General features: G+C 44.1%; 1 protein-coding gene across 5 annotated transcripts in view; it reads left to right on the top strand.

The window, feature by feature from the left end:
- The window catches only part of SORCS1 (sortilin related VPS10 domain containing receptor 1), a 507,304-nt gene that overhangs the window by 182,299 nt on the left and 300,721 nt on the right, over positions 1-24,284 (top strand). For all 5 annotated transcript variants that reach the window (XM_032312692.1, XM_032312691.1, XM_032312688.1 and 2 more), the window contains exon 2: positions 4,784-4,851. In XM_032312692.1, coding sequence (XP_032168583.1) covers positions 4,784-4,851 — 68 coding nt within the window. The remainder of the gene's footprint in view (positions 1-4,783; positions 4,852-24,284) is intronic.

Genomic DNA, 24,284 nt, shown 5'->3' with positions numbered 1-24,284 from the left:
CTCAGGGAGTTGGGGGACTAGGAGATACACTGATGCCCACCAGTCTCCCAACCCCCTTGCCCTGGGATTCATTGTCGAAAGTTAGCAAAGGAAAGTGTCAGTGCACTATGTTCCTTCCATAGGAAAAGAAATGGAGAATTCCTATCCTTCTACTTGGGAAGTGTGGCATAAATATTGGTCTAGTTATTAATACCGATGTTTTCAAAAAGATATTGTGTTGAACCAGGTTACCAGGAGGGTCTTATAGGGGTTCCTTAAGTGTTTGGGGTTTCATTTCTAAATTACATTTTTATGTTGGTTAAAGAAAACATGCTTGTCACATTCAAAGGGCTATACACCCCAATACTGGGCATAATGGAGACTGCCCACCTGTAAAGTTAGGTTGCTGCCATAAGACAGTCCGATGCACAGCTGGCAAAAAGGCTTGTCCTGATGTTTTGCTACAACAGAATATTTCTGGCTGCCTTTTACGGTTTCACAAGAGAACCCTGTGAATAGCCATTGGCATAGCAGTGTCTCTGTTTATCTCCATGAATGCTTTTGTCTTGTAACCCAGTGAAGACAGAAGTTGGGGTTAGATGAGGGGGAGGTGGACGGACATTTCCCCCCCCCAGGGTCCATTGTGATGGTTGCTTCCCGCCCCCTCCAAATTTATTGAGGAATAATTGACAAATATAATTGTATAGATTTAAAGTACTCAGTGTGGTGCTTTGATATACATATGCATCATGTAATGATTGCTAAGGCAGAGATAATTAACGCTTCCATCACCTTTCATAGTTAACTCTCTCTTTCTCTTGATGTTTGTTTTGTGTTTTTTTGTTTTATTCCCTTTTTGGTATCAATGCTTAAGATCTACTCTCAGTAACTCTCAAATGGACAATATTATATTATGAATTATGTCACCCTGATGGACACCAGAACTTCTTATAACTAAAAGGTTATCTTTGACCTGTGTCTCCCCATTTCCTCCTCCCTCCGAACCCCTAACAATCCCCATTATATTCTGTCTCTATAAAATCAGTTTTTGTTTGTTTTATATTCTGCATATAAGTGATACCATATAGTATTTATTTTTCTCTATCTGGCTTATTTCACCTGGCAGAATGCCCTCCAGTTTCATCCATATTGATACAAATGGCAGAATTTTTTTTTTTTAATGGCCCAACAACATCCCACATAGACACAAATGCATTGTGTATATGTGCATGTGTATATATACTGCATGTATTTTTTTAATGTGATAGTTTCTTCGTGTCTACGTATAGGAGGGTGGGTGAGAGGCTGGGGTTGGTGAATTGGTGGAATTATTTGGTAGGAGCTTTGGAAGACTCTGGGAGAAGGCACAGTAGTTTGGTGTGAGCCCAGATAGTGTCAGTTTAGCTCAGTCCTAGGGAAGAAGCCCATGATCACGTCCTTGAAGAACCTGCACAGATCCCAACACTGTTTTCTGGCACTCTCTCACCTTCTAAGGGATGGATGGTTAGAAAATAACAGCTTGGTAGGTTGACTTCAACATGCTCTTTATACATACAGACCAAGTGATGTTCCCCCAGTAGCTTTGTAAGCAGTGGATATGGCAGGAAGGAGCCACAACGAAACAAGGGTATGGCGGCCCATGGTGCTGTGGCCCCTAGCCATGGTGGGGAATCCCTGGCCGAACCACTGCACATCATCCCACAGATGACTGGGTGCTGAGATCCTGGCTCATACAGGTAGAGGTGGTTAAGCCATCGATAGTTGGATTATAGCTATTTAAAGAAAGTATCCTAAGAAATTTAAAAGGAACCTAAAAAAGCTATTGCCGTATGGTCATCACTTGCGGTTATGAATCAGGGATATTTTGGTACTATATAATGAAAACAAGATAGAGAAAGAAATGAGATGCTGATGAGTATTCCATTTTGCGTGTGTATGCATCAAAACAGCCTTGCTCTCATTGATTGGATTCATAATTAAATTCTATGCAGTTGGGCTCATAGAATTAAATCTATACATGAAAACTGTTTACCGAATGAGTAAAAATAAATTACTGTCCATATATTTTTAAGTACATATAACATTTCACTTGATGAAAAAGTTTCACTGATTTTTTTTTTTAAGTTTGAAAAATATGCAAAATTAGTAGACATGGGGACCAGAGTAGGCAGGCAATTGCCTTCTCCCCTTTTCCTCATCTAATACTTGTAGTTTGGGTTGTGGGCCCTTTAACAGGTACTGATTCTATTAACTAGTATGGCTAATTAACCAGGACGGGACAATAAAGGAACAACAAACCAGATCTGATACAATGAGGCATCACAATGCAGGAGTATGGAGGTAAATTATGCCCACAGAGAAAGGAAAAACAAGGAGGAGAGAGATTGCAAGGAATCGATTGGAGACATAACTGAAGGTTAGCAGGTCTCCCTTCTTTCTTGCTCACGTTCTCGAATCAAAAAGATCAGATTGATTCAAGCAGATATACTTTGGAATGCCAGAAAGGATGCCTCTTCTGGCGCAGTATTGATAAACTGCCTGAGTGTATCAGTGGCATTTTCGTTTTCCTAGCCCCTCAAGAGGAGTCAGGGAGTGGATTTTACCTCCCTGCCGCCCTGCCTAAGAATTGCTTAAACAGGTTGTGTGTGTGTGTGTGTGTGTGTGTGTGTGTGTGTGTGTGTGTGTGTTCTCCACACCATTACCTGCTGGGTTAAAACGTTCCTTCTCTGGGGCTCGTCTGAATTCCACCATCAGATGGGTGTGAGGCGCAGGCTGGGCCCCGCTGAACTTCATTATTTAGTTTACCGCCGTATTGTATCAAGAGAGCAACTACCGAGAAATGCTCTATGCCCACACCCCCATTTTCTTGGTGGGGATCTCTAGGACTATTTGGCAAAATCATACGGAGGCGGAGTGGCGACTCTGTGTCTTCCAACAAACAGCCACCCTGCTGCTGCCGATCAGCGTTCCTGGGATGGCGGTGATTGAAATTTAGCACTCAGAGTGACTTAATTGGCACGCAGACCTCTTAAGCATATGCCCCCACCACAGGTGAACCATCTGATAGACCTATAGGGTGCCCAGTACCTCCCACATGCTCACGTTTTGCTAAAGAAGCAAGTTCAGAGCAGGTCCTTGCAGGAAGCCTACGTGGTGGTTCAGGAGAAGGGCGGTCGAGAGCAGCGCTCCGCAGAGCTCTGCCTGTCTGGGTCACCGCAGCTCTTCATTCCCTTGAACTTGGAACAGGCCTGAGGTAGTGGAGTTCTGGTTTGCTTGCTGGGAAGGAGGTGTTGGGAATCTGCTCACGCATGCTCGTGCCTTCGGTAAATCAAGGCCTGTGCGAGCAGAGTGGAACCTGGAAGGATTGAGTACTCCTTGGCAGCTTGCTGCCTTGGATTTCAAGGTTAGAATGTTCTGTGCTCACTGTGACTAGAACCGATCCCTTGGCCTTCAGGGAAAATCCTGGAAATCGATGTCAACATGTTTCTGCTGAGTGGGAAAACAACAGGACTGGGCCAAATGTTCTCGATTGTGGGAATCGGGAGAGAAATATAAACCTTGACAGAAAACAGCAGACCTATTCAGTTCTCGTCCTTACGTAAGAAGAGTGCATGGGGGGTGAGGAGTCACTGGGCGGGAGCACACTGCTCTGTGGGTTCTCCCATGTGTCCTGGGGCTTGTGCGTTCTGGGTACTGGGGGGCCCTGGTCATCGCCGCGGATGCCGGAGGAAGCAGCCGTGATGGCTGTGAGGGTCGGAGGGACTGAGGAGAGGTAGATCCTCTCTCTGTCCACCCAGGTTGTGTTTGGTGAGCTCCTCCTGTCCTAACTGGACCACGGACTACCAGGCCTCATCTGTACTGGTGCTCTCCTCGGGCATCCGGCGAAATCCTGGGTTCCTAACAAATGTCCAGTGAGTGATGAATTCTGAAAGAAAGAGCTGAGTAGTTGGAGTCTCTGAGTGACGCCGCGAGCCGCCGTGGGTTCAAGTCAGAGGAGGGTTTGCCGTGAAGCTAATGGAGCTGACGCGTTGGTGTCCCAAAACGCCTTTTTAAGTTTGAGTTTGTATGTTTATATTCTTTTCTTTACGGAGCGTTCCCCAAATTCTGTACGCTTCAGGACCCCATAAAACATAAATATGATCCTGTCAGCTCTTGCTGACCCCGTGTGGAAGGCTAGATTCCATCCGGTGGTTTTCCAGGAACTGGACAATCAGAAGAAATGGTTAAAGCTAGTCCTATAAAGGAGAAGAAAGGGAAGGAATTGACATTGAAGAACCCCATGCAGATTGAAGAATCATTAGCATTTATTACCTATTTTAACTCCTCACCGCAAGCCTTTCTGGGTAATGGCATTACTGCTCACCCTCTTAATAGATGGGAACACTGAGGTTCAGAGAAGCGAAACAACCTTCCCAGTGTGGTACAGCTACTAGGACTGGGACCTGTATCAGGGACCTAACGTTCTCCCCACCATCTGCCCAGGGGCTCTCTTGCAGGGTGTCTGTTTGACAGGTCTGCTAGCCTTCCCTGAAAGCCTTCAGGCCACCAGGGTAAAGAATGCCTGGATGGGCAGGTAACTCTCACTGGAGGACAGAGGGAGAAAGTTGGGGAGGGAATCAGGCCTGAGCAGTTTAAAGGAAGGCCCTGGAAAACCCTACCCCAGTCGGTATAAGTGATGCTGTAACAATTCATTCAATTATGTTAAGCACCCATTAAAGGAATCCTAAGTCCTCCCTTGGGCCATTTCAGTTCTATGAGATTGTAATTGTTTGAGACTAACCATGATTTCTTCTTTTGCCTTCAGGTGATTCTCATTTTGACAAAGCTCTATGACTATAACCTGGGGAGCATCACTGAGAGCTCGCTTTGGAGGTATGTAGATAAAGTGAGCTAATGGTTACTGTGTTACTTAAACATGACACCTGTGACTGCTGTTTCCCACCCTTTTATCCTGGGGGGATGGTTTTTGGTTCTGTGTTCTCGCTGCTTCCCTTTTGCTTTCTGTTTCCTTTACACGTGGGTTGGGGTTTATCTCCAGGCAAGCCGGATCCTTACTTCTCTATAGGCCCCTTGTTTTGGTCACAGGTCTTTTGCTAAACTGGTCATTGGGTTGTCTTTATGCATTTTGGTTCCCACAGTTCTCACTGACATGTGAGCTCGTTGGAGCAGAAACAAAGAATGGAGGTGTCTTTGCAGAAGGGATCTACAGCACCACTGGGTCAGCCGTCCCTGGCCACCCTGGCACTAGAGCTTTTTCCCTGCGGCCCTTCCTGGCCCGCAGCTCACTAGCACACAGGTGTGCACACACTCGCGTGCATGTCTTCATCTCTGGGCTTCACACTGTATTGTCTCACACACAGAGTGTGTACAATGAATTCTTCAGACGAAAGCTGTTGATCCCCTAGGATCAGACTAACTCATCGAACGCCAGCACCCATGTGCAGCTGGGCTGAAACTGGGGTCGGGAATGTCCTCAGAAATCCAGCCCTCTCTTCTCTCCTTTTGTTCTGAGGGACTCTATGTTCTTCCGTTTCTGTTTGTTGGTAAATGTCTGCTTTATTGGTCTCATCCTGCTGGGTGGGGTCTTTGTCACCCTGTGTCATGTGTCCACACCTAAACCAACCTTAAGCACAGGAGGTGCTTGGTTGGTTAAACCTGGAATCTTGTCACAGTCCCTGAGCCAGGAAGACGATGGAGATGACCCCAGGGATAATATCCAGTCATCACTGGATTGGCATCTAGCCCAGAGTCTCATTGGTCGGTGCCGTAGTTACAATGATGTTTTTAATATGTTGGCTATCACTTCGGATCAGCCATCCCTGAACACATACACTGTGTGTACAAACGAAGTGGGAGAGGTTCTACTTATAACACAGAAGCTGGGAGTCCTCTCCGGGCAGACACAAGCTGGTGACTGTCCTCCACATAAGATCGGGGGTGGGAGGGGGATTCATCCCCTATCAGTTAACATGACCAGAAAAGCCTGGTTGCTGGTTCTCGGGGTCAGGGCTGATGTCTACAGAGAAAGAGTCCAATCTGCCCTTTGTGCCAAGGCTCCATCCCTCCTACACTGAACAGTGATGCGGGGTGGGAGGGATTGACCTTGCTTTTCATAAGAGCAGTTGGATTTCAGGGCCTGTCCCTGTAGGGCAATGCCGTTGTCACACAGAGGAGGGTCATGGGTTACAGGCCAAAGGAATCTACCCCACAAAAGGATTGTTTGCTAACTTTTCTTTTAACCTGACGGCTGTTTTCCAGTAGGCTTCACACTCTGTACAGGAAACCCCGAATAAATTGTTGTGTGCTTTAGGAAAACCCCAGCAGACTGAAGAGAAGGATAGAATCCGGTATGAGGTGTCCAGATTATTGAACTCTGCCCCAAGCCAGAAGGTCAATTATGCAGAGATTCGGTTCCAAGGAAATGATGGAACTAAATTAAGGTGTGGGAGGTTTGGTAGGAGCCTCCAAGAGTGCAATTCTTTAAAGCATTAAGGCCTGACACTGGCTCTGTTGTTTAAATTCAGGACCCCTTCATCAGACTAGCTTATGTTTCCTTGATAGATATCTCTAATGTATGTACATACATGAAGGTAAAAGCCAGCTTTTATTCTGCAGTGCATCTGCTGTATAAAGTGTAGTTGGCATATTGGAAAATTAAAAGATATGCAATCCTGTCTCAGTGGGACAGAGGCTATTAGCAGCCATAAGTCAGTGGGAAGGGCAGGCCCCAGGGACAGGAGGAGCAGCTTGCCCTAGACTGCTGAAAGTCAAGTTCACCGTGCTCCTTTCCCTCTCACGGGGCACTGTGACCCATGCTCCAGCCTAGGGAGGATGTTTTTCTCTCATTTCAAGGCAGGGGGTGGGGGGAGTTAATAAAATGAAAATGACATCACACTCCAGAAATACCGGGCCTTTCTTCTGAAGGAGCAGTCTCCTTGGGCTTGAGCTTTGAGAAGTGGCAGGAATCATCTGTGACCCTTCCATCTTCGGGTCAGTTTCAATGGAGGATATATACATACACATATGCACACATAAATACGCCTGCTTATAGATACACACCTATACACATATAATACAACCGCGTATGTTTACTTTTTTGATCTGTCCACGGTAGTCATTTACCATGTCTGCCCCGTGTTACAGGTCTCATTTGTGGCAAACAACTACCATGGGTGCTCTATACCGTTAGAACTATCGGTTTAATACTTTGATAGAAGAACCCATGCCTTAATGAATATATGATTTATGAAAGAAAAGAGGGAAGGAGAAAAGAAAAATATTTAGAATACTTTATAAATGCTTCGATAGGGCACCTGGGTGGCTCAGTGGGTTAAAGCCTCTGCCTTCAGCTCAGGTCATGATCTCAGGGTCCTGGGATCAAGCCCCGCATCGGGCTCTCTGCTCAGCAGGGAGTCTGCTTCCTCCCTCTCTGCCTGGCTCTCTGCCTACTTGTGATCTCTGTCTGTCAAATAAATAAATAGACTCTTTAAAAAAAATAAATAAATGCTTTGATAGGGCTTACACTTATGGTCGCTCACAATGACCATGTTTGATCTTTAGGGAATCTCTTTGGGGTGTTAATATGGGAGAGGAGAGAGAGAGGTCTGGGTTAGGCCTGCTTGAAGTAAACTAGTGCCAGCTGTGGACTCGTTTTCTCCTACGTCAGTTTTTTTTTTTTTTTTAAGATTTTATTTATTTGAGAGAGAGAGAGCTAGCGAGAGAGAGAGCTAGCGAGAGAGAGCATGAGTGTGAAGGAGAGGGAGAAGCAGGTTCCCTGCGGAGCAAGGAGCCCAGTGTGGGGCTCGATCCCAGGACCCTGGGACCATGACCCAAGCAGAAGGCAGGCAGACGCTCAACCAGCTGAGCTACACAGATTCCCCTAGTCTTAGTGCTTGAAATTGGGGGCCTCCTGGGAACAAGCCGGATTTTAGGTCTTCGCATTACATCCCTAGCACAGAGCACGGGACTTAGCCCATGGACGATGCCCAGGAAGCCTCTGTTTTTGGACAGACCCGTGAATACTTAAATTTCCTATTCTTTCTTATTCATTTATTCAACAAAGATGTATTGATTAACTCCTATAGGTCTTAGATTGTTCTGGTCCAGGGAGGGGAACGTGATCAAGAGTACGTGATCAAGAGAACTTAGATCAAGAGTACGTAAGCTCTGTCTGTCCTTCAGGTGTTCATTGTCTAGAGGGGGTCAGAGGTCTGTGTGGACAGTTCAAATGAGAGTTAAATGTACTTGTACGGAACCTGCCGTCTGTGATCCTATTGGATCGGGTACTTGGGCAGCCACCCAGAGCTGCCAAATCCCAGAAAGAGATCAATCTGACGTAAACAAAGTGTCCTATAACCTTACATGTTGTAATAAAGACACGAGAGAAGCGTTGGTTCTTTTTGCTCATGTGTATATATTCTCTCCTCAACTAGATTTTAAATCCTTAAACCCGGCACCTTTCTGGTTTAATGATAATGGCAGTGATGCTGGTGATAACGGTGATAACGACAACAATAATAAAAAGGAACTTTTATTGGGCGGTCACTATGTGCCAGGCATGGAATGAAGTGCCACGCATGGAGTATTGCATCCTCCTACTTCATTTTTATGGTGTGCTCGGGGTCATACAATTAGTAAATAATAGGCCATATACGTTCGGGGTGTTAGTTAATAAACTTCAATCATTTTACCGCTTACCTGTCTTCTGGAGTCCCCTCTGCCTTCTGGTGACTCTTTCCGTACCTAAGCAAATAAGCAAACAAAATTTTAATCATAAATCTATGAAATAAATGAGTTTTTAAAGGACTGTGACATTCTGAGCAGCTTATTACTATTCCAGAAAAATAGTGGGCAACAGGAAAAGGGCTTCTTGTCCAACAAAGAGACACAAGCAGTTCGCAATGGAGCGCTTATTCTTTCCAAGTTCCTCCCACTGAACAGTGAGTCGCGGTCAAGTGGCAAGTGCCATGGAGTCTCAGAACAGGAGCAAGGCCAAGAGGCACCTGACCTTGGAGTGATGTCCTAGAGCTTTGCACCTCGTTGGACCAGCCAGCCCCGGATGACGGGGTAAGATGCTGCTGCACCAAATTGATGAGCTTCGGCTCCCACTTGGCCTTGTCATTGATTACACCTTAATCTTGGAGCAAGTTGTTGATTTTGTTTTGTGTAGTGTTGTTGTGCACTCGGGGAGTCCCACTGAGAGGAAAGGGGGATGATCTGACGCAGAACAATTAACTACACCTCGGAATCTTCTCCACATTACAGTGGATTAAGCTTTGAGATTCTGCAGAGCTGCTGGTTTTACCATATTGGAGCAAGATAAGCGTAAAGGTTGAGATAAATAAAATGTCAAAATCTAGATACAGTATCTCTGAGAAGAAATATATTCATCTTTTTCCCTGTGTGCCGGGGGTAATCAGCGCTTTGCTGGAAGAGGCTTAGCTGGTGAGAAAGCTCTAGGCAATTCTGGAAGGAGCAGGAAGGATGCTCTTAAAGGGACAGGAGCCTGCAGTGCGTGTGTCCCAGAGCCTGGCTGATGTGGGGACTTCTCTTCAGATCCGGGGCACCATTCCAGATTCAGCTGGAGCACAAGCAAGCATCCCAATACATCTTCCAATTAGGTATTTTAGGAGTCATACCTGCTTTCTGGGGACACGGAGCGTGTGGTTAAGGTAGGGAGCATGGTCAGGCATTCTGTCTGATTCCAGCTTGGGAGCCGGGCCTGGCTCCTCGTCCGTCCCAGGAGCCACTTTGTTATCTTCTTGGGTGTTACACACAGCAGTTAGCAAGAGATGCTTCCCAGTGGAGTCTTTGTGGAGAGAATGGCGCAGAGTGCCTACAGGCAGCATCTGTGTGGGGTCGGCTGCGGACGGTGCTCCCTGGAGAGCGCCTGTGGTTTAGGCTGACAGAAGCTGACCCAAGTCTGTGAGTACCAGCCCTGTGGTGGCTGCGCATGAGCTGGGCATGGCTTGCCTTCCTGCTCCTTATGCGGGGGAAGAGCCAAGGGCCACTTGGGACAGGTCGGTAGTCCCTGCTTTGAAGGGTGCTTTGCTACAAAACCCAGTTTTTAGTCATCTGCAAAAATAAGAATATAAAAAATAGGGATACCCACCTTAAAAAAAAAAAGAAAAAAGAATCCAGCTACAGTATGGTAATTTCCCCACGGGAGGACGCTTCCTGTCACACAGCTCTGATGATGTTACTCAGCCCTGTGCATGCAGATGTTGAGTGCCTTTCCAGGGGCCTCAAGGAGAGAGCCAAGCTCCCCAGCAGGACCAGGACGAGTGTTGGATTCTGGATTCTGGATTGTTTTGAGCTTTCTCTAAGTCTTACTTTCTTTCTCATATTTGTGTCACATGGAGTTGCCTGTTTGCTCCTGGAGTTAAAAGACTATCGTATTAAACCATATTGCAATTTTTTTAATTGAAAAATGTAATATATGCTCATTATAGTGAGCCAAACAATGCAGAGCAGAGACAAGTAAAAATGTTAATAGTCTCTTCCCACACAGATCTAGCTTTCCTGAGGTCGCTGACGCTAAGAGTCTTTGGTGATTCTCTCCATATCATTATGCCCTAACTCAAAAAGACCAACAGAGAGGTATATATGTCAGCATCACTTTTTTGTTTGTTTAAGAAAATAGGAGTAACTATTTGCAGCGCTCTGATAACATGTTTGTTTCACTTAACAATGAGTCTTGGGTGTCTGTCCAGATAAATACGTTAAAAAGACGGAGTCAGGTTGATCGGTATCAGGTCATATGGATACATATGTGGAGTTAAACAGGGGCATCCTAACGTAAGTCGTGCTTCATGCGTGCCACGCAGTGTCCTCAGTGCTTTTTACCTTCCTATCAACCTACAGAACAGGCACGACTAGTATCCTGGGTTTGCATGAGAGGAGCGAGGCTTGGAAAGCTGAGTACCTTGCCCAGCATCCTGCAGCCCGGAAGTGGCTTCTGAATTGATCCTCCTTAACGCCTGTGCCCTGCTGCCTCCCCATCACCTTTCCAGTGGATCTTGAGCTCATGTCCACAATATTTGCTACTACATATATTTATAATCACGTCCTTACGTTGTGGTAATTTTTTTGCCGTTACTGTGGTATCCTAAATATATACATATATATACATGGGTAGCTGAGATGACTTTTTATTTTTTTTTAAAGAGTTTATTTGTTTATTTGACAGAGAGAGATCACAAGTAGGCAGAGAGGCAGAGAGAGAGAGAGAGAGAGAGAGAGAGAGAGGAGGAAGCAGGCTCCCTACTGAGCAGAGAGCCTGATGTGGGACCTGATCCCAGGACCCTGAAATCATGACCTGAGCCGAAGGCAGAGGCCTAACCCACTGAGTCACCCAGGTGCCCCTGAGATGACTTTTTTAAAAGATTGAAACAATTCACACCCACAAGCAATAATAAATTTATATTTCCCAATGACTTCATCACCACTGGGAATGTTCAACTTAAAAATTGAATTTAAAATTTGAATTTAAATTTAATTCAGTTGAAAATTTTGCTAGTCCTTTCAGTGACAATGGTATGTTGATCTCCGTGTGGTTTAATGGGTTTCTCTCTGACCACTGGGGATGCTGAACATTTTTTCATATGTTTATTGCTCTGTGTCTCTGCAAAACTTCTGTTCCCACCTGCCTCCCTGCCCCGGCCCCCGCCGCCTGAAGCTAAAGTAAATTGTTCCTTCCTCATTAATCCTGTAGCACATTGTGTATCTTTGACTTAGGATGGTTACCAGATACATATTTATTTGGTTCAGCTTAACAAACATCAACCAGTCCCCTGTACTGTGCCAGGCACTGTGCTAGGCAGACACTGGGGGAAAAAGGTCCAAGTAAGAAATTGTTTCTTCCCTCCAAACGCTAGCAAATCTAGTGAAGGGCAGATGCCCGGTGGGTGATTGCAGAAGCGTGGTAAAGGCAGCGCATAGTTACGCTTGAGCTATTGTCCGTGCTCCTCTATTTCCATACTGGCCTGGAAACTCAAAGACTGTGACCGTGTCTTAGTTATTTTTGTTTGTTTGGCACCTAAAATAGAACTTAGCACATATAAAATATCATTACATGTTTTTTTGCTTAGAAGTTGTATACTAAGAAAGGGTTTGGGGTTTCTGAAAACCGGGCCCATGCCTTATACTTGTTTCTGTCCTAAATTTTTAACCTCATTCCCTCCATGTAGGAGCTACTGTTAGGAACCCCGTGCTCCATGATCTTGTGAAAGGCCATCACAGTCAGTCAAGGAGTGGGAACACAGTCAGTGCCGAGTGGGAAGAGCCTCAGTTCAAGTTTGGGGACTAGTTATGTCCATAGAGGACCATGAATGCTTCTTAGCCCCCTCAGTTCTGACACAATCTTCTTGAATACGCACATGAAGGCCATTTCTACAAGGATCTTCCTGCAGACTCTGCCCCGCTTCCTGCGATCTCTGTGAGGGTCGGGCCTCGTGCTGCCCCTCTGTGCTCAGTGGTTGGCTCTCTGCCGAGTTCTCCGTTTCTCTTTTTAGCGCAGTAATGGACGAGATAACACATGAAAGGACCCATTGCCCTGATGTTCTCATAACTTTATCAACATGAGCCCAGGAAACAAAATTTTCCTAGAGGAAACAGAGCAACTCCCATTGCAATACCAAACCTAGTTAAAGATTCAGGAAGTATTTAGACTGTTAATTCCCATTTTATTACACGGTCTTTGAGTATAGAACTCTATACTGGGCACAATGAAGTTCAGAAGATGCACAGTTTAATTATCATGTATAGCAACATACAGTCTCAGTATTCAGTCAGCACAACTCACTCATATTTCAGATCTCAGCCTGATTACCACCTCATTTCTAAAAAGCTGTTTATATCCACCATATTTAAAAGAAGGCCCTTGTTTTTGTCTACCACAGTTCTTTGTGCATTTCATTCAGTGTAATGCGGCGATCTGAAATGATTTTATTCCTTGTCTGTTGTCTGATGCCCACCGCTAGAATATAAGCCCCCTGAGGGCAGAGACTTTGTCTATTTTACTGTCTGTTCTGTGGCAAATGCTCAGAAAAGTGGCTGGCACATTGCCATTTAAGTCAGATGTGTCAGATTAACTGAATGTATAAATAGGCACAACCTGGAATCATGCTAAAAGGTGTGAATCCCGATATGAATAAGATCTGATGGTCAGGGACACCTGGGTGGTTTAGTCATTAAACATCTGCCTTCGGCTCAGGTCATGATTCCAGGGTCCTGGGATCCAGCCCCGCACGGGGCTCCCTGCTCAGTGGGGAGACTGCTTCTCCCTCTCCCACTTCCCCTGCTTGCATTCCCTCTCTCCCTCTCTGTCAATTAAATAAATAAAGCTTTTTAAAAAAAATCTGATTTTTCACCCTTAAACAACTCACGGTCTGGTGGGAGAGACAGATAAATACATGAGATTCACGTATCAAGGACCATAATAGAGGCATCATAACGTGCTCTCGGTTGGGGAAAGGAAAGCTTCCTGGACAAAAGGTTACCTGATCTGACTTTTTCTTTTAAAGATTTTATTTGTTTGAGAAACAAAGAGAGAGCAGAGGGGAGAGGCAGAGGGAGAGGGAGAGACTCTTGACTGAGCCACCCAGGTGCCCCCCTAACTCTTGATAAACAAGTAGGAATCAGGCCAGTAAAAGAGGCTGATTATTTATTTATTGAGTGTTGACTGAATTCCAGGCATTTTTACCTGCTGATGACACAGCATATTAAGGAGATTACAGACGATCACAGTATAGTCTGTGCATGGATGGAGTATTTGGAGATGATTTTGCAAAAATAGAAATGGACCAGTTCAAATTCATCTATGCTAGGTATTCTGACATTTATCCCAGAGGACATAATGCATCATTGAAAGTTTAGAGCAAGAGAAAGACTTGACAAAATGTGAATTTTAGGGGAAAAAAATTACCATGGTATTGTGTTGAGGATTTAGTTGGAAAAGAGCAAGACTGGTGACCATGAGAACAGTAATCCGTAAAGTAAGGGATGAAAAGGAGCTGACTTTTGGTGGGCAGGCAGGAAAAAATGGGAGTATGGGATTTCATAGATGGTGATTCCAGTAGATCTTTTAAAGTAAAAATGAACAGGACCAGTTGGATGCGTGAGAAGGTGAGGGGAAGAGACATTTCTAGAGTGACTTTCCTGCCGGTGTCTTGGATAGTCCGGTGGAGGTGAGACCTTGGACTGCACACACCTGCTTTACTGATGTCTACTGAGCACCTACAATGTGTGAATGAGCAAAGCTTAGGGAAACCGCTCTTCCAAGGAAGAAGCTGTGAAGGGAAAGAAAGGAAGACACATGATTTTCCATAAAGAGGTCATAAAGGAGTATCTTCCTTTCTTGAAGAGAGGGCAACCCTGACCATGTTTTATGGGGGGTAAATCAGTGGGAAGATGTTGAAAATGTGAGCAAACCTCAGAGTGAATCCAGTTGGCAGAAGGTTGAGTGGCAGAAATAATCAGCATTGGAAGCTTGATTGGGGGATGATCCACCAGGGTAAATCAGGATGGGCTGAGGGGTGAGCACAGGGGGAGCGTTTCTTCCACCAAGCAAGGAAGCCGGAGTGGCGCACACACGGATCAGCTTTCTTGGGAGCCCAAGAGTTGAGGAAGTTCCTGACACTTGGATTTAGGGGGTCATGAGAAACAGACTTGAGGGTCAACAATGTGGAAGGGCTGCCGAGGAGGCAGGAGGGCCCAGGGGCCAGCGGATGCGGTGCGGGGCATGCTTAGACCCCCGGTGCTGCTGCAGACTGGGGTGAGCACGGCTGAGCTTTCACTGCAGTGAACCCTACATCAGACTCAAGAAGGTGGTTGGTTATGTCGTTCCTGAGAGGTGTGGAACAAGGACAGCAGGGTGAGGGAGCCCAGGAAGTCGCGGTGGTAGATGAGGGGGTCCATACTATATAGAGGAGAAGGTGAAGCTGGGGGTTGGGAGAGGACAAATGGTCGAACAGCAGGACCCTCAATCCAAGTGTGTTTAAAAGCCTACAGAGCACTTAAGAAATAATATCCAGAGGAGTATGACTTTTAATAATATTAAACTTAGTACATATCTAGCCCCCCAGGGGATTTTGTGAAAAGGAACTGGTCGGAACAGGTGGAGTTTATCAGAAAAGCCTTTATTAAAGCCATTGTTAAGAAAACCACTCAGCTCTGTAGGAGAAGGAGCTGTTGGTTTTCTGCATGTGTGCAGAATGGCTGGACCTGCTCGTCAGGTCCCCCACGTTCCTAGGTACTCGTGAGTGACAACTAACCTCCACATCCTGAGCGAACGCTGAGTGCCTCCTCTGAGCTGGTTATGGTAGGTTTTCTCTAGGCAGCTCTTACCTCCAAGACCGAGGCTTGTGTATTAACCTCATCTGGTAGTCACTGGCACACCTTTCTTGAGAGAGAGAAAAAAGACAGAGACAGAGACCAGCTCAGATGTCACATTGAAGTGATGTTAAGTTTCTTTTGGTCTCCTTTTGCTTTCTTCCCATAGTGTGCTTGGGAGCCTGTGCCAGTGATTTGCTCCTTTTATATTTAAAAGTCCAGTTTTGAGAACTAAATTTTCTGGATTCTAAATTGATGTTGCCTTCGGCTTCTCCTATCCCTCTCCTCTTGGATAACCATATTCCTTGAGTTTGATCACTCCACTTCCTAGGATTCTGGTGAAGGAAGATCATTATATGCTCCTGCCATGGTCAAGTGCTTATAGGTTCTGCCAGACCGCAAGTGCTCGTGGAAGACCAGTCCCTAAACAGGTCAGCACTTGGGCTTGGATGTTGACTTGCCTAGACAAGAACCCAGGATCTGTCCACTTACTAGCTCTGAGACGGTGGTGGGCTTTCTTAATCTCTCTGCTCCGTTTCTTCATCAGAAAAAAAAGGAGTCATAATAGCACTTAGCTCATAGAATTAGGGTGACAAGTATGTTAAATGTGTAATAGTAAATTAGGCAAAACAAACAAAAACATTGGATTTTATACTTCTGTGGTTGTCTTTGCTTGAAATATTTTTTCTCCTGTATTTGATTTATCTAATAAAGACTAATGATAGCCATTTATAGTGGCTATTTACTGTGTGCCAGGAACTTCTATAAGGGACTTTTATACATATGAACTAAATTAATTCATCTAATAACTCTATGAGTTTATTGTTAACCCTGTTATTATACCCATTTTATAGATGAGGACATTTGTACAGAGTCACAAGGGTATTAAGCTGTAGAGAAGACATCTGAATCCAGGCATTCTGGATGTAGGGCCCAGGCTTTGACCCCCACAGGGATTCTCTCTTCCCTGACCACCCGCTTCCATACAGAGAATAAACTGCTGCTCATGTGTTAACTCTTACTATTCTACATGTGTTCCTGTTTGAATGTGTTACTTTGAATTATAAGTACTTTCTCTATATTTACTCTCCTTACTGGGAATGTTTTGAAGATTGCCTGTTATCTTATTCTCTTTTGTATCCCCAAGACCAAGCACAGTTTTTGGCCTATGGTATGTGTTCAGTAAAAAGGAGCATGGGGCCGAATATATTGGGGAAATATATATATTTTTTAATTATCTATGTCACCTGTGGACTTAATAGATGTAAAGCTTGACCCCATACTGTATAGCACAGGTAATCAAAGGTTAACTACCCTCTGTCATTGAACCCAACTGTCAGTTCTTGCTGTAATTTATTGCCACGGCACACGAAGGAGGGGACAAATATTAATTTGATTTCAGCACGTAGACTGACACTGTCATGCTGCAGGTCTGTAGCGATGCTTCCGTGAGGGTCAGAAGCTGGTGTGATAGTGAAGGGACGATAAATTTACTCCCATTTTTGTCTCCTGGCTGCATTTCCTTCTGTTAGCATTGGAGGGTTGTTGAAAAACAAACATATGTTGGTCCCATTTGAATTCCTGATCCTGAGCTCTGCGTGCTCTGCTGTCATCAGAGAATCAACTTTAGGTGGAAGAACACGGGACGGTCACGACAGAGCAGGCTCCCCACGAGCAGAGGCCAGGGGAGGGGGACTGTGCATGTCAAGGAAGCTGGTATCCAGCGGCAGGGGCTTGCCCAATGTGTCTTTGCACCGGAGGGTGAAAGCAGCCTTCACTGCAGAACTTTAGAAAAGCCTTCCTCTATTTCCAGGTGAGGTTTCCGAAATACTGCTCCTCCATAACTCAAGCTGGGGCACTTTCGGTTCCGTTCTGTTTCCAAAGGGAAATGGTGTGCTGAAGACTTATTCCTCAGCAAGGCTTTATTTCTTCCTCCCGCCGGGATGTATTAGCAAGGTCATCACCTTTGGTTTATTGGCTTCAAACAATCTGTGATTGCAGAGGATTATGACTTCTTAGCTTGCAGAAGCAGGAGATGCAATCAATTCATGAAAGGCACAAGACCTTTTTTTTTTTCTTTTAAAAAATGTATATTTATTTCTGCCAGCATTTCTGGGGACCAGGACTTAAAAGAGCTTTTTGAAAAGAATTTATCTTTGAGTGTCCTGCTTCTTTACCCCTTTCAAATAAGAACATGGAATCAGGCCACTGTGAACTTAGCTTTAACCCTTTGAGTTTGGAAGAAATAGGATGACTCGACGAAAGTCTGTCTTCTTCCAGCCCCAACTCTAAACCACATGAATTGGGAAATTTATACTTGCTGCATTATGCATTATTCCATATGCTTGGAAATAATTGGGGACTTGGATTAACCATGCCTATAATAAGTCAATGCATAGATTTTTCCTTTTTGGTGGGGCAAGGAGATTTTTTTCATCTGAGAACCTTAGAACTTGATTAGTATTTACTGCAAAATTTGTTTTCTCACTTATATTGTCCTTTCCCAACTTCCTAGATCACACCTTCTTGATTCATTTTTGCCTTCTCTCAGTTGGGAATCTATCAGTTCTGACCTCAAAGGAGCATCAGAATTTAAACCACCCTCTTCTTCTACACCGCACGAGACATTTCCTCTCGTTGGGCTGCAGAAAGCAATCCCAACACCCAGCAACCTGTCCCTTCAAAACTGCAATGAATGTTATACGATGGAGACTGTACTTTTACCAGGCGACAGTGCGTCGCAGCCTGTAGTAGCCTTAGCGATCAGAGTTTTGCTGACATCAAGTAATTCTAGTTACTGCTGCATTCTTGATAGAGGTCTGGCCTCTAATTTCCCCTTCTTGGCAGCTCTGCAGAGGCTGATGCTCTCCATGCTGAGATGATATATGATTCTGTGGACTCTACCTGTATCTATCACATTTTTTTTTTTTTAATTTGGGTCCATTTTAGAGTATCTACAAACCTGGAAGACTCTTACTCAGAAGGGCCTTCTTGCTTACTCATTGGCTTGTCTGAAACCAACATGATACAGTCGTTTTCCCAATCACCACGAGACATTTGGGGCAGGGAGGGGAGTAGCTACTGAAGTCGGCTACTGTCCGGTCTTGGGTCAGCTAAGAATGCTGCCTCCATGACCGTCCTGGTTAGCATAGCTTGGCTAGCCTGCATCGCAGCCTGGGGTACATCAGTTTGCCACCTTTGCTCCTGGGTACTAACTCATCTGCGCACCTCATCTTTTCCAGACACGACTCTGCAGGGTATATCCAGACTGAAACTTAGAGCAATTTCTCTTACTCCAAGGACCCACTGTAGTTGGGCAAAGGTCAAGGTGCAGGTACCAGTCTAGTTTATTGCGGCAAACATCAAGCTGATGGATGTGGGGTGTGATAAGCCCTGAAATAGGCCTCGTAGACTAGAGCAGATTTAGAGTGTGGATTTTGGTTCCTCTCACCTCTAGTTGCTGGGCCAGCTTTCTTCATTGATTTGACACTTTCTGTCACCCGATAGTTCTGTACCCACTGGAAGTAATGCTACCCTTCCTTTCTTATGGATTCTTTATCCTCCTGGAGAAGATAGAGTCGAGATGTATAGTTAACCCTCGTGGGTCCTCATTTCCCTCAGAGAATACACATATGCTAATTTCAGGTTAGATTGAGTTTTTAATTGCATTTAACCAAGGACAGAGATTTATCCATAACAGGGTGGTCCCCAAGAACTGTTGGTGATTTTCTCTCTGAAGGGTCGTCTGCTGCCATATCTGTGAAGTCCAGTATTTTGATTTTCCAAGATGCTTTTGGAGTTGAGGCTTACAGTATATTCAAGAATAGTCTTTACACTTGGTACTGCCTTTTAAGTTTTCATTTTCCTCCAGAGCTGATGCCAAACCTGTCATCATCAAGGCCACATCTGATCTATGGTGGAAATCGGGGTTAACTAAATCCTTGAACAATAGCTCTGCGTCTGGCTTTCCAATGTCCATGAAAACCTCTTCCCTTTAAGTTTGTCTCATGTTAGTTTGCTGTGAGGAAAAATGTCTTTGAAGCTCCAGATGCGTAGTAGGACTCATTAAATGGAAGTTCCCTCTTTCAGTAGTGTTTTCATACTTTGTTCTTTTCTGAATGGCTGAAGATGTTTTCAAGCAACTGAAAGTTGCACTGGGACTAAGAGAAAGCCTGTTCTCAGACTGGCTCACCAAATGTGGGCTCCTGCCACGGACTCACTGAATTTCATCCCAGTTTTGTGCTCTTTTCTGGGCATAGGATCCTGGGGTTGTGAGTTAGTAGCAGTCTGTTGTTTTGCTCAGACTAAAAATCGTGCAACTGTGATACAAGATACCACTCATGACCCAAGTGGACATAGGAAGGAGAGGGCTTGGCAAAGTGCCCTGTCTCAGCTGATGATTTGGAGTCAAGTTGAAAGTTAAAGAAGAGAGGTGAGATTTTCAGCAGTGAATCTGCATTTAAGAGTCGTTACCTTCTTGCATCATACTGCAAAGATCACTTTTTCAGATTTTTAGGAGGTAGAAAAGAAAGTTAACTTTCCAGTGTGGTCCAATCAGATGGTGATTGTATGTATTCCAAAGAACAGAGCTTAAAAACAAACCAAAAATCCGGGGGGGGGGGTGGTGGGGGATAAAGAAAGAAAGAAAAGGAAAAAAGCCCCAAAAACAAAAGAGCTGAGTTTACAAGCAACCGGTCTTTGAATTTCATTCTTAAGTTTCAGAGCATTTTTTAGAAAATTGAATAAGCGTTATCTCCTTAGATTTTCCTCAAACTTCTGCAGATACATCAAAATATTTAATCTGTTAGATCAGTAGTTTAGTGAGCCTTATGAAAAATAAATAGCATGTCCTTTGTGTATTTGAAAGTTGGTATGAATACATCCTGTGTTCTCATCTTAGCACTGCCACTAATTATGTGATCTTAGCCAAATCATTTTATTTCATAGAGTTCCAGGCTCCACATTTATGAAAAGGAACATATGTATTAGATGTGATGGAGGAAAGATTTTAGGGTTTGAAGCCAAGGGCCAAGAAAGAATTCCCGAATCATCTTTGATGCAAAATTGTAGTTTTACTAAAGCACAGGGACAGGATCCCTGGGCAGAAAGAGCGGCACTAGGGTCGTGAGGAGTGGGTCATTATATACTTTCAAGTTGGGAGGGCGTTAGGGATAGTGTAAGTCTCCAAGGAATTTTGGAATCAAGGTTACCAGGACCTTGAGGAGGCTGACCATTGTTGGAAGAAGGTCATTTATTACTGTCTAGTAAAACCTGAGTCGTGAGATCCTTCAAATGTAGATCAGTGAGTCATATGCTGAGGGGGGAGGTGATTTCCAACAGGTATCTTGCAGGTTAGACATAAAGGAGGTTTCCAAGGGAATTTTTATATGTTCAAGTAGATTTACAGGATCCTGGGGGTTGGACTAAGATTGCTTGTTGCCCTTAGCAAAGTATCAACATCCAGGTTTCTGAGTCCCTAGAGGAATGTCACTCGGCCTGTTTCAAGGACTTGTCAATGGGCTGTAGGTAATAAGGAAATTTAATAATTTTTCTTCTGCCTTTGCTTCCCACATCAAATATACACTGTTTTTCAGTATAGCTTTGGCATTCTGTATTTCTGAAAATTGTTGCTGCAAACAGCTGCCTTGTTCAAAGCACAGGTCTTCATATATTTTGGACTGATGATGAGAAAATTAGTAACCTTTCTCTAGGATTTCTTTGTCCCCCTTAAATGTCTCCATCGTAGCTCCTTACTAGCTGATTGGAGGTAGACAGAGGCCGACAAACTCACTCTGGTTTTGGCAGGTAGTAACCTGGTTTTATGTCCACTAATTAAAACAATATATATATCCCAAGTTAAAATGATAGAGAACAAAGAATTACCTTGCCTAAATCACCTTATATCTTTGACCTTTGATTTCCATAATCTATTGGTTATAATAATAATTCCATCAATCAGGTTCTATGAAGAGTACATAAACATTTTTAAGAACTTGTCTGGTACATTTTAAGCTTTAAAAGGTAAAAACAACTAAAACTCAGATCTACTGATTATAAAAGAAAAGAGAGGACAAAGCGAGCTATCATCTACTGAAAAGCCTCTGTGGGTCTCGGTTTTGTAAATTTGTGAAATGAGGATATTTTAAATGATTTCCTTCGTTAAGTTTGCTAGAAATGTCTGGGAACCAGATACCATGATGGTCCCCATGTTCTTCGTTGTAAAGTGCACTGTGGATGACGCAGGTATCCGTAGTTAGATGCTAGAACAGGGAGAACTTAGACCTTTGCGTTTCTGTCAACACGGCAGGGGGCACCCCAGAGGCAACTAAGTGTCATTGTAATTCACTAGATACTGGTCTCCTTGAGAATAAGTGTTTAGTTTGCAAATTTTTTTTTTTTTTCTATTTTTTGCCTTATAGCCCTGGAGCAGAGAACAATGCCTGTCATAGTGAGTACTTCATAAGTATGTCTCTAATGAATCAGTGAATTAATCACTGATTTTATTTTAGCTTCTATTTTATTGATCATATGCCTGGCAATATGCTAAGTATATTTCATAGTGGCTTTTAATCCTGGGGAGCTTTTCAAAAATATGTGGGTGGTCCCACCCAACATTTATCGAATCAGAATCTCTGGGACATAGGTAGTTTAAAAGCTACCCAAGTGATTTTAATGTGTGAGAGACACACAGAATCAATGAACTCTTGATCCATTGTTTTCCTGGGGTTTGCATGACTGGGCTGCTTGCTAATGTTGCCAATTATTTATTTCTGGGCATCCAAGTTTCAGTGAGCATGTTCTCCCGTCTAGCCATTTGTCATGGCTAAAATATTCTACTTTAACAAGGATGCAAATTTATCATCCACATTAAGAACGTAATCTTTTTTGCATCTAGTCCTGAAACACAGTCGTGCTCTCCATGTAAATCATAAACTTAGATCCTTTTGTAGGTGAAAGGAAACACGTAAATCAGGATGGAGAAAATTAATGTTGACAAAGATCACTGATAGGTTGTAAATTGCGAAGGCCTGGGTCTCAGACTGGTTTCGGAATCGCAACTCTTGGTAATTGCTCCATAACATTATGAAATGAGGAGGCAGCACTGGGAAAGGGGTTTGAATTGGAGGCTAATTCCTATTTAAGTGTTTGCTTCTCAGCTGCTTTGGCACAGACCAGCTAAATATTGCCATTGCTACTCAAGGGGGGGAACGCTCACCTGGAAGGTACTTCGGATTCTGTGGATAACAGAGCACACAGGCTCTTCCTGGATGTGTGATGAGGATGTTCTTAGAGCAAAGCTTGTCTGGATTCTTCGAAACTATGTTGCTTTGTTTTTCTTGGATGGTTAACATTTTCTTCCTCTTTAGATCCTGAGTCCCACCAATGTGTCATTTTCTTTAAAAAGCTAATGTAAGTCATGCAGGAGAAGGTATGCACCCACATGTGGTGAGGACTAGGGGAAAAGATTGCTATCGCTCTAAGGCAGCAACATAGACCTTTGCCTTGTCACTCAGTTGCAAAGTAAAATAGCAACTCGGGTTGCCAGTAATAACACAGGAAGATGGGAGTGCTGTGAGGTGCTTCAAGGAAGGGTGATTAGATGCCAAATGAATGGTATCAGGGGAGCTATCAGCAGCCACATGGGAAGTCATTTTTACTCAGGGCAGTGATTTGTGCTCTGTTTTTAAAAACCTTAGGATATCTCCAAGTATTTCAAAAAATGTCACACACTTCTCAAAAATAATAATACACTTGTCAAGTATATTAATATAGCATGCTTTTTAAGTGAACATGGGGGTGGACAAAAATTCTCATAATGGGACTGCTCCAGAGATGGGAGATCAGATGGTCAGCTGGTCTGTTGACATATCATTTCCCCATGAGAACACCCCCAGACTCTGTCAGTGTCCCGAAACCCTGTATATCTTGAGCCTCCTGGAATGGTGCAAACCTGTGACTATTCCTGTTCTTCTGGAAAATCTCCATTCCAACCCCCCACCCCGAATTTTGTCCTATCTCACTGGCATGTGCATTCTTGATTTTCAGTGCATTTATCTCTTATCACCCTTTTGTTTCTCTCTTTACTCTTACCTTTGATTCCAGAAATGTTTTTAAAATAATGGATGGCAGTTAATAAACAGCATGGCAGGCAGGAAAAAATGAACAGTGGTGTGCTCATTTTGATAGACTATGCTGTCTGCAGGTAATTTACCAGGGCAGAGTGCTGACATACACAGCCCCACAAAAAGGGCTTATCCCTGATCTTAAACCAAAATCATTCTTGAAAGTTTCCATTATTCATAAGGCATGATCCATGAGAACTGCAGGAGGCTGTCCCGTGATGATGGCTCTGAGCTGGTGGCTCTCCGGTTCAGGAGTTAGAAACAAGCAAACATCTGTATTTGTGCACTTGGGGAGAATGCCAGCTTTCAGCGAAAGAACTTCACGCTGGAGTCCAGCATGGTGAAGCCGAGTTTTCTGCCTTTATTACCAAGCATTCCCCTGCCTCCTTCCATCGTCTCCCTGATGAGTTCTGAGACCCTGTACTTGCAGCTGCTTTGAGCTTCATCCCATTGAATATATTTTGTCACTTGTTCTGTCTTGCTCCTACTGTAAACCCTTTGATGGTAGAACAACGTGGCTTTGTGTGTCCCTCGCCCACCAGAGTGCCCGCCACATGAAGTCGGCTCATTAAAATTAAATGACCAACTGAATGAATGAATAATGATCCAAAAGGACATTTCTGGAATTTTCTAGGTGAAACCTCCTCCCAAATACTATTGAGCCTTCAGAGTCCGCCAGGAGACAAAGGGCAGGATAAGGATAAGGCCTTCTTAGAATTAGGAAAGAAATCAGACAGTCAATATTAATGTTCCCAGGACCCTACCCCACAACATGTGGCTTTTCCAGAATCATACCCTATAATTTGTGGAGATCCTAAGGACACGGTATCTGCATTCATAAGCCACAGGACC

Source organism: Mustela erminea, chromosome 14, assembly GCF_009829155.1.
Source record: "Mustela erminea isolate mMusErm1 chromosome 14, mMusErm1.Pri, whole genome shotgun sequence".
Taxonomy (NCBI): domain Eukaryota; kingdom Metazoa; phylum Chordata; class Mammalia; order Carnivora; family Mustelidae; genus Mustela; species Mustela erminea.
Note: the sequence above shows the minus strand (reverse complement) of the source record. Positions and strands in the feature narration are given on the sequence as shown.